This window comes from Mustela nivalis, assembly GCF_964662115.1.
Source record: "Mustela nivalis genome assembly, chromosome: 6".
NCBI classification, from domain to species: domain Eukaryota; kingdom Metazoa; phylum Chordata; class Mammalia; order Carnivora; family Mustelidae; genus Mustela; species Mustela nivalis.
Genome location: NC_139025.1, coordinates 129,939,424 through 129,950,129, shown reverse-complemented (window position 1 = coordinate 129,950,129; position 10,706 = coordinate 129,939,424). Strand labels below are relative to the sequence as shown.

Here is a 10,706-nt window from a genome sequence, read left to right as displayed (position 1 = left end):
TACTTCTACTGCCTACACCTTGCTGTTTAGCCCTTTATACGGTGGACTGACTTTGTTTCTGGAGTAGAGTTTCCGGAGATCCAAGTTCAGTGAAATGGTCAGCTTGCATCCTCCCCCCTTCCCCATGTGTCTGTGTGTCTCTGGTCTGATTCCAGAACACTTCCAGCTTGTTTCCTTTGAACATACATTCATACTTCTTACTGTGGCCATTTCTCCCAGCAGTGAAACAATGCCTGGATTGGAGAGGCCTTGGGACAGGCCAAGATCCTCAGTTAGAAAGGAACGTTCTGAACACCTCCCGCAAGCCATAGCCTGTGCACTCTTGCTTGCTTCTGACCTGCATCCCAAGCAGGTGTGCTGGCTGCAAGGCACCAACACGGACAGGGAAATGGGAAGTGTGAGTCCTTTGTCCCAGAGTCACCTACAGCAAACCTGCCCGGGCCTGACTTCTGTCAGTGGAAGATACAGCAGAAGTCTACAGATCAGTCAAAAATGAAGTACAGATTTCTGTATCTTATGTATTCAAATTTTCTTCGAGCTGATTTAATGGAGTGAGAAAGCGAATAGCTTCCCTGTCTTCACCAGCAATTTGCATGCTGAGAAGGTTCAGCTGTCAGAAAGCAAGCAAAGCCTTTCCGCAGAACACCTCCGAGCGACATGTGTGAACACACGGGCCACACGTGGCTCGGCTTCCCTGCCTCAGAAGCCTCCGATTCTTCCAGAAAGGGAGGGGAACCAAATCAGACACCAAAAATGCATACAGATTTCTTTTATTTAACTTAAACCATGTAGTACTTTAACTACTAGTAAAAAGCAGAGTAAGAGAAACTAAAGTTGCCTTAGCTTCAGCCATTCAAAATAGACAAAGTTTTTTTTTCATAATGTAAAGAATCCAGAGTATATCGCAGTAACAGGAATAAATTCTTACAACAGAATATACAAAAACATTTTGAAATTTTTTTCATCTACTGATTTTTTTTATAAACAGAAGAATTTTTTTTTAGGAATAATTTGTACACAGAAAGTCATTTATGTAACAAATTGGCCATGTTATTACCTTTTTTCTTTTTTTTTTTTTTTTTACTTTTTTAAAAAACTTTTTTTTAAACAAGGAAACTCAGAAAATGCATTATTTGCGATGCATCCATTCCATTGCGCCTTCTGGTTTAATTCTCTTTTTTTGTCCCAGAGGTAGACATACTCTGGCAAACCTCTCACCTCAACCTCACTGGCTTAGAAAGCAGACAGGTGTTTTTGCCAAGCATCTGTTCCACCTGTGGCTGTATATATGCAACGCCAAACATCTCAATGAACAGTTGAACAAAAAAACCCCTAATTGTTTCTGGACCTTTCTCCCATGTAGTGCAAAACATCCAGATGTTTCTACTGATGGAGATTTTGTGGAGAAGTGTAGACATGGCCAATAATCCATTGGGGGCTAGAGGAAATGGAGCCCAACTGAAACACATTTGTATGTGTGTGTGTGTCGTTTTTACTTAAACAGACTTGGTTTGGACTGGAAAAATGGGTCTTCAGTGTTCTGCCTTAAATAAAATAAATAGTTTTTTTTTGTTGTTGTTATAACAAAGCACAAATCACTATATGAGGCATGTAAGCAAATGGCCTGTGTGCACCAGAATTATCATCGTTCGCATGATAAGTCTGTATGCTGTGATCACTGTGAAACCATCAGCTGTGCCATCCAGTCTTTCCCTCCCCAGGCATTGCAGGACAATGGTGACAACCAGCCGCACCCACCAGATACGCACTGGGTCATGGCTGCTGCTGGGCTGCAACACCTCTGCTGTGTCCTTGGCCAATGAGGTTCTTTCAGTCTGTTAAAGTAGCTACACTCCAAAGGGAAATGACCAGTAAAAGATGATCCCCTTCCCAACCAGAGGGTTCTGGAAAACCAAGATACTGAAGATACAGAACTACTTCTTAAATCATCATCTTTCCTTTGTTATAAGCTAGGGCACAAAGCATGGAGGAAAAGAGGGTGAACCATGGCCTGGGTCAGGGAGAATCTTTTTTTTTTTTTTTTTCCTTTTTTTTTTTTTTTGGCATATTGTAAAGCTAGCTAGGAAACAGGTGTCCTAAAAAAATGATCACAAACACACATTTGCACACACAGAGGAAAAAAGTGTCTTTAAATTATTTTCGGCAATTATAAACTACAAACATTTTATAAAATTATTCTATGTTCTTACAAAAATGCAATGAAACATTTAATTAGTTCTTGTAAACCAGATCTTCGTCAACTGACTACCCGTAATCTACTGGACTTGAGAGCCCTATTGAGAACGCTAATGAGTGACTAATTAGAACAATGTTTACCAGAAAGATGTGGACACACACAAACGTGGACATACAGATGAGTGATCATTATGTTCTTGCATAAACAAAATAAAACAAACCCTAAAGTCATGCCCCAGAACTGACAACTGACGGGTGTGGTACAGTTCTGTTCTTGACCGATTTCACTGAACTCTGAGACAACAGTGTCCAAAGGAGGATGTTCGGTTTCTTTGCCGAAACCCAATGCCCACGGGTGACTGTTGAGCCTTGATGTGGTCTGATACCTTCAGAAACCATCAGGTTCAAAACATGGCCCATCCTTCTTCCCAGCCCCATACCCTTCTGCTCGCCAGTCTTTGCTTGGCATCACATCACATCCCCATTACAGTGGTTTCTTACTGCCCCATCATCCCACCGTCAAGGATTGTCCAGTCTGCTTTTTCTCTAAGTGATCAACGAGTCATCTAAGCTGGAGGCCCGAGATGAAACCCTCTGGCCTGTCCAAGGTCTGTATCTTCAGCATCTCTGGCAACAGAGGTTCAATCTAGACAACATCCTCTCTTGAAATTCTCATTTGTACCACTGACTAGTCAGAGGGGAGTAAAAAAGGTTGACTTTCCTCACAGGTGCTTAGAGGCTGGATCTGGTCCATATCGCCCAATGCTGCTTAGCCCAGGAAATTAAAAAACAAAAAACAAAAACAAAACCAGCTGACAAACACAAAAGTAACAGTAACAAAAGAACAAACCCCAAACCTTAAATGTATTAGTGGGACCTGCGGGGACGGGCCAGGGCATACTGTGGAGCATTACTGCCAACCGGAGGGTGCCTATGTTTTGGAAGGGAGTTGCTTTTGACGCAGGCCGCCCGCGGGGGACCCAGCAGTGACAGCTGCGGGTCTTGGCCCAAGCACCCTAGGCTCCTCACCCATCTGAGCTCGTGTGACCTTGCCACGACAGCAGCGTGCATCACGCCCTGCCACCTGCTCGCAGAGGTGAGCTGCTGACAAGAGGCTTTGGTGGAACAAACTGGCCTAGAGTTCGGCTTCAGACTTGGCTCGTACATATGTTATCCCAACCGGAGCTCATCACCTCCTGCCAAGCATTTTGCCATCGGGTAGTTCCACAATAAGCACTTTTTAATTAATTAATTAATTTATTTTTCAGATTTTACCAAGCCACGTTTCCTCCCATCGAAATGTTGTCCCAGGTCCTAAGGAACAGGCTGGAAGGAGAGGCCAGTGTTGGCCACGAACACGGTCTTCCGTCTTCCACGGAGGAAGCGCGTTCCAATTGTGTGTCAAACGTCATGACATCCCATAGAGGAGAGCTGGGTGGTCTGGGTCTTGCACAGCTGAAGTTCGACAGTGTCTCCAGAATTCACCAGCTCCTGCTGCCTCGGGGAAGGGCCGTGTGTGCTAATGTTTTAATGCTCACATCAATCCAATGATGTGCCTCAGTGGTTCACGTCACTTCAAGCAGTGTGAGCTGCTGTCAGAAGGAGGTTGCATGGAAAAATGCCACAACTCAGCTTGATTAGATTATTTGGAGCATACAAAAGAGAAAAATCAAGAAGAGGTGGGAAAATCAGCATAAAATTAGGCGAGAACTGTGGATAGATGATGCCTTGGGATAGTCAAGGTGGGTGGTTTGGTCCAGTAAAATGACTGCACCATCACACAAGCAAAATTTTCTTTTATTTAAGTGTTTCTGAAGCATTTGTTATGATGGGCACTACACTATTCGTGTTTTCTTTCTACTTAAAGAAAAACCACCTACGTAAAACAAAAACAAAAGGACACCAACAACTCGGACAGTTGAAACAAAACCCTTATAACCAGCTGAATGATCTGTAGAAATCCAGTTGTGGAAACCGGTAGGTATGTGCAAAAGAGGAGCAGCCACTATTCCAAGGGGTCACCTACAGTGTGGAGGAAGAAAACCCTGATCCAACAGTATTTCTCAGTGACCTCACGATGCCAGGGACCTTGGGAAAAGAGGGTAGTGTTCTCGCAGGGGAAAGGGCACTCGCGAGCCCAGCCGCAGCGCTAGAACTGAAAGGAACCATCCCTGCTTCGGGAAAACCCCCACCACCTTTCCCAGGTCGAGTCACCAGTGCCTGTGAGAGCAGCTGCTGGAATCGGGACACGCGCCCTTCACCCGTGTGAGCAGCAGGAGGACGAAGGCACAGCCCTGGCGGGAGGCGTGCCACCCCAGAAGGAGGCTGGGCGCTGACCACCGGCCCTTTCCAGCCCGAAGGTTTGGTCTCTGTTTTCCCCTGGGGGAAGAGGAGATGAGGGTGAAGCTGCGGAACAGTCTGGGGTGGGGCGGGGGGGGGCTCCCGTCCTCTGTACATCCTGAATGGGACTGGCTGGCAGGTCAGGAACCTCTACCTTCCCACACAGGAGGCCCGGCAGACCGAGATCTCGAAAGGGCTGTTGTGGCTGCACCACTGAACTTGACCCAGCGCCGTGAGAGCACGTCCCCACCTCAGGCAGGCCTACCCACGGCGGCCGGAGCAGCGACCCAAATCCAAACATGGCAGAGACTGCCGGCCTGCCCTCCCCACCACCCCACTCCCCGGGTGCTGCCTGCCCTTCACACCTAGAAGACGAGCACTCTCCCAGTGACAGAATCTGTCTGTTGTCGGAGCTGCGCGAAGTCCCTTTCAAAGCTGGAGAGCCAGGGGCAGCCAAGCGGCCTCCCCGTGGCTCGGTCTGCTCACCTCCCAGCAGCGTGTGGGCGCCCCGGGCCGGGAGGAAGGAAACCCTAACACCTCACAACCTCTTAGGAAACCAAGTTGGGAGAAGAAGAACAAAGGCAACACCAAACGAGACATCGCAGGAAAAGGCAAGCGGTCTGACATCTGACACGGGAGGAGAGGCGTGTTAGTGTTGCTTCGACCCTGGGATACGGCCTGGCCTCCCCTGCCTCGCCTGGTGCGTGTGGCCTGTGGTGTGGATAGAGGTTACTGGTATCAACGGCATATTGTCAGGTGCTGAGAAATGTGAGATGTATTGTTTTGTATATATACACATAAAAAAATAAGAGTGAGGTAGATAAATGTTTGAAAACCAAAACCAATGAAAAAAAAAACCAACAAAAGCAAAAAAAAAAAAAAAAAAACCAAAACCCAAAACTGTCCTGTCTTACACACACACACACACACACACACACAAAAACCCTTTTCTCAGTATTTAAATTCATAATGGGGCTTCTCTACAGTGATTGAAACAAAATAAATTAAAAGAAAACTCCTACATATAATTCCTTCTTAATTAACTTTCTTTTTTCTATTTTTTTTTTAAGGGAAAAAACTATGGGACAAAGGCTAGAGAAAATTGTAGGACTGAAGCTACTGACAAGCAGGAAAGCACTACACACTTGCTTTCTCGTGTTTAATCTCCAGTCACAACTAGCAATCATCATATTCGAGCTTTGTGTCTACTCATAATTTAAACATTTCCATCCCAGAAGCAACTCGTGTGCTGTCATCACTCTGGTGAGAAGTGCTAAAACCTAAACAAAACAAGACCCCCGGGCCCCGAGGACTTGGATTCCTGGCCCAGGAAAAGCATGCCAGTGCCAGGGCTCCGGTCCCCTGGGAGCGAGCATGGGGCTCCCCAGCCACCACGGCGGTGCTTGCCTCGACTGGGCCCTCCAGCCGCCAGACCTGGAAGAGGGCTCGCCGCCAACCTGAGGAGGCTGCCCCTGTGGCCCCTTCCCCGCTGGTGCCAAGGAGGGGCCTAGGGATTTTCGGGTTCTAGAAACAGGTAGGTCAGTCTGGAGGGTGGCGGCGGGAGCCGCAGAGGGCCCACTGGACCACGCCCGCTGCACCCTGGTACTCTGCAGCTGTTTCTCGTGGGATGGAAGGATTAAATATCCATTAAAAAAAAATAGTAACCCAAATGCCTAGTGTCTGCAGTTAAAACTGCTGTTGTACCCAAGAATTAAAAAAATAGATATATGTGTGTCACAACCAAAACAAAGGTGCGGGAAAGAGAAGGGGAGACTTTCCAACAAGGGCGACTAGAAACACTGAACAAGGATGTGTGAAGTATTTAACCTTTTTTTTTTTTTTTTCTGACCTGAGTTTGTATCGTGTCTTGCACTGTAACAGACCCCAGCGCCGTGTGGGAGCAGGCCGAGGAGTGGGGTGCCGCCCGCTGCCCGCCTGCGTCCCTCGCCAGCCTCGTGCCCACAGAGCCTCCGGGTTAGAACATAACTAACGGGTGCGGGGAGCGGGGAGGGGAGGGTGTATTTATAAAAAGGCATCAAACAGTTCATGGCAAATTATGTTCTAGAAGTATCAGTTACTGGGAAGAGAGGAAGAAAGTCACGCACGCTAGTACAAAGCATAAGAAGTTTCTTGGAGTGAGCAGAAAGGGAAGAAGGGTAGACCTGAAAGTTTTCATAGATTAAATCCACAAAGATAAAGGACAAAAAAAATAGCAGCTTTTTTTTTTTTCTGTACAGACGTATAGATGAATATCTGAACCGTAAAAAAGTTATAAAAGTGACATTAAAGACGATGTGTATGCAAATGTTTCATGGTCTAACATAGAACTGTAAGACCCATGAAGAAGTCCTAGTAACAGAGAAAATATCAACAAAGCTTAGAATGCTTGAATCCATTTACTGCTTTCTTCTTACTGTTGTGGTGGTGTTTGAATTCCTTTCCTTGCAAACCTGCATGAACAGTTGGGCTGAGTCCCTGGAAACCCCTTCCCATCTGCGTCCTGGGGGGCCGGGAACCGGTGGGGTGGGGGGCGGCCGAGGTGGGGGAACAGGAGACTGGCACGTGGACGACCTTTCCTCAAAGCCTGTCTGCCAGGCTCTCGACAGGGCCTATTTTCTCCAGAATTCCTGGGGGCTAGCAGGTGGGGGGAGGGTGGGGAAGAGGGGTTTCAGCCTCTCCCAGTCTCCACTGAGAGAAAAATCCCATTCTGTCCACTTCCCCCAAATAATAACCTAGTCAAAAAGCAACTGGACCTGTGTGAACGCAGGACTGGAAAAGAACACCAGGGGCGATCGGATGGAGTGTGTCCTCAACGTGGCTCCTAAATGGTGTGACTAGCTACCGTGCTCACCCCATGCCTCTGGAAACAAGGAAACAGGTGCCGGGATCGGGAGGGAGGAAGTCGAGGGTTTTGGCAGAATCTGGCAGCATTAAAATGGTAACAACCTCGAATGCATGATGGCCCTTTGTCAATTTCATATGTCCCTAAAAAGGTGAAAGATACAGTTAAAAAAATTCCGTCTCAACGTGTTTTTTGTTTTTGTTTTTTTTATAAAGACCTACGGTGACAGGCAGGTGTGTACGGGGGGGGGGGGGGGGGGGGATGTGGGGCCACAGGGAGGGACGGCCAGTTCCTCAATCTGATCGAAAGGGCGTCCCAGCTGGGCTTGCGGCAAAGGTTTTTCCATTATGAAGCAGAGAGAAAGAGAAAGGGGAGAGAGAGAGAGAGGGAGAGAGGGAGGGCGGGAGACAGGTCTGAGAGAAGTGAGGAGTGACAGGGAAAGCGTGAGGAGACTCGATTCTTGAGTGTTCTGTTGCTATTAAGTGTTGTCGTTAAGGTTCTTAAAGGCCCATGTCAGTTAAGGGTTTGGGTAGGGAAATAAAAAGCTGCTTGCATATTGAAAAAAGGAACATCCCAAACGTGTTTACTGCAGAGAAGCCGTCTCCCATGGGCAGCACTGGCAGTTCTGAAGATCCACTGAGGTACAAGAGGCTGTGAATAGATTGTTCGAACTCTCTCCCCCCACCCGCCGCCCGGCGTGCGCACACGTTACTGTTTGCACGGGATCCGGGATCCCAGGATCAGCAGGTTGAAGACTGGGGCAGAGGCAAGGCCCTCTCGTTCTTGCGTCCCCCGTTCATGTGCGCGTAAGGCTGTCTCTCGTCGAAGCTGGCTCGGAGTACCAGCACGCCAGGGCCTGGGCCATTCTCGGCCTTGTGTCCTGAGTGTCTGTCGGGCAGCGGCAGGGAGGACGAGGAGGCGGAGGGGTCCAGGGGGACGCTCTCCATGTTCTCGGGCTCCAGGTCCAGCTCCTCCGGCTCGGGCGGCTTGTTCTCCTCGCTGTAGTAGAAGGACACCTCCCGGAAGCCGGGCTCCATCTCGTCCTTGACGCTGCTGATGATCTCCAGGAAGGAGGGCCTCATCTTGGGGTTGTACTGCCAGCACATGCGCATCAGCTCGAACCTGAGGTGAGGACACACGGCACATGGGCCCCGCCGCCAACGGGGGCCCCGGCCCAGCCGCCTCCCCGGGCCACTCGCCGTGGTCCCCCGGCCACACGCAGAGACCCCGGGGGCGCTGCCGCCTCTCTGAGCCTCTGCCTTTCTCTCTCGATGGCCCGAGGAGCCTTCAGCTTCCCCTGTCCCATGTCCTACCATGGCTTTCGCTTCACCCAGGACCCAGGACCCTTCTCGGGGCAAAACCTAAGCGCTCGTTCCCCGAGGAAGACAGATCTAGGTGTTATGGTGACAGTGCTAAGACATAAAAAGAGCGGTGCCTGGGTGGCACAGTGGGTGAAAGGTCCGAGACTCGGTTTCAGCTCAGGTCATGATCTCAGGGCCATGGGCTCGAGCCCCGAGTCGGCCTCTACTGTTTGCAGGGAGTCTGCTTCAGATTCTTTCTCCCTCTGGCTCTCCCTTACTCTCTCTCTCTAAAATAAATAAATATTTAAGAAAGAAATAAAAATTTAAAAACCTATACAGAATTCTGTTTAAAGCATCTCTTATAGCCACGGATGGAACACTATTTCCGGAATCAGGGCGCAGGAAACCTCTGGTGTTTTGGTAACAAGGGTTAGAAGCGATCGCAACTATCCCGACAGTGAGCTCTCTCTTAATCCCACCTCTGCTATTTCTAGGTTTCCTTCGGGGGCCGGGGACAGCCAGCAGGGGGCCTGCAGAACAGGCAGTGGGGCAGTGCGGCGACAAGATGGAAGGAGCTTGTGTTCTAAGTTGCCCCGGGGTCCTGTCCAGCGCCGCCCAGGCTGCCTGGTGGGCACCCCACCACGCAGAGCCTGCCCTCGGATCCAGGCTGCACTGAACTAAGTGACAGTTCCAGCAAAGACCTGCATCCAGAGCCCAACAAGGCAGGAGGTGCCGGTGGAGGAGGCAGCAGACACAGCGTGACGCCCGTGTGGGGACTCACCAGCCGGACCATGATGGCATTTGGGTTGCAAACCTCTGCAAAACCCTCAGCGCCACGTGACCACTGGGAGTCTTCCTGGCAATGGGACAGGGCCCCCAGAGAGCCATAGCCTGTGCCCGGAAGGAGACAGGAGGAATGGGGTGGTGGAGCCAGCCGACCTAGGGGATGCCTGGGCTTTGATAGTTCAGGATGGCCGGGGGAGGGGGGGGATGCTTCTGATTAACCCACAACCCAGACAGACCCAGCTGAGTAGACCTTGGGAGTGGAAAGGAAGGTGACGGAGCAAAGAACCAGGCCGGACCCAGAGATGGTTCCGAGAAGGGCTTGGCCTGTGGCCCTTTCTTGCGTGAGCTGGAAGCAAAAGAACCTTCCCTTCCCACTGGTGTTCTTGCCAGAAAAGTTCTCTGTAAAACTTCTAGCTAAAGAGATGCTTTTCAATAAAGATGGCTCCATGGAACTCCCCATATTTGGGAAGCACAGAGCCTCCCAGATTGGCTTCTGGCCTTCCTTCGGGCTGACCATTTGATGGACAGAGCACTTAATTGTGTCTGGCCCCAGGGAAGAAGCCAGGGGAGAAGCCCGTGGGACCCAAAACCCAGTCTGCAAAGAGAACGCTCCTTAGCTGATGGCCCCCGCTACCTTGAAAGAACTGGGGAAAAGGTGTCAAGTCGTTTGGAGGGAAAAGGATGTGACTTTGAGGGAGGGTGGGCATAGGAGAGAGGCTTTCCGCCCATGTTGCTACCTGTTTTTGTAAACCGTGTTTTATTGGACCAGCCACACCTATCTGTTTACATGTGTCTGTGGCTGCTTTCAAGGGACAACTTCTAGTTGAGTAGTTGGAAGAGAGACTGGCCTAGAAGCCCCAAATATTCACCGTGTGGCCCTATACAGAAAACGTCTGCCACCCGTCCTCCGGCAGAAAAATATCTGGACAAAATGGGAAACCTGACCTGATTGCCCCCTCCCCACACTACTCCTGACCTCCTTGGCCACACCACTCACCGCTTGGCAGGACTGACCCGCCGGTTCACGCGCTCAGTGACACACATGGGGTGGCAGGCGGGGTTGGACACACGTGAGCTGCCTTCCTCCTCCTGAGCCTGGGAAGCAGGCGCCTTAGAATATGTGCCCATTTCATAGCTGAGGAAGTGGAGGCACCAAGAGATTCCATGATCTGTGCGAGCAGTGAGGGTGAACAGGGTGGGGTGCTCCCCTGGAGAGGAGGGCTGGGCTTTGAGCAACACCT

At 49.9% G+C, this 10,706-nt stretch overlaps 1 protein-coding gene across 1 annotated transcript in view; it reads right to left on the bottom strand.

Moving 5' to 3' along the window:
- Nucleotides 1-754: 754 nt before the first annotated feature.
- The window catches only part of IGF1R (insulin like growth factor 1 receptor), a 300,467-nt gene continuing 290,515 nt past the window's right edge, over nucleotides 755-10,706 (bottom strand). Inside the window, exon 21 of the mRNA XM_082736451.1 lies at nucleotides 755-8,500. Within this exon, the coding sequence (XP_082592577.1) occupies nucleotides 8,119-8,500 (382 nt within the window). The 3' untranslated portion in view covers nucleotides 755-8,118. The remainder of the gene's footprint in view (nucleotides 8,501-10,706) is intronic.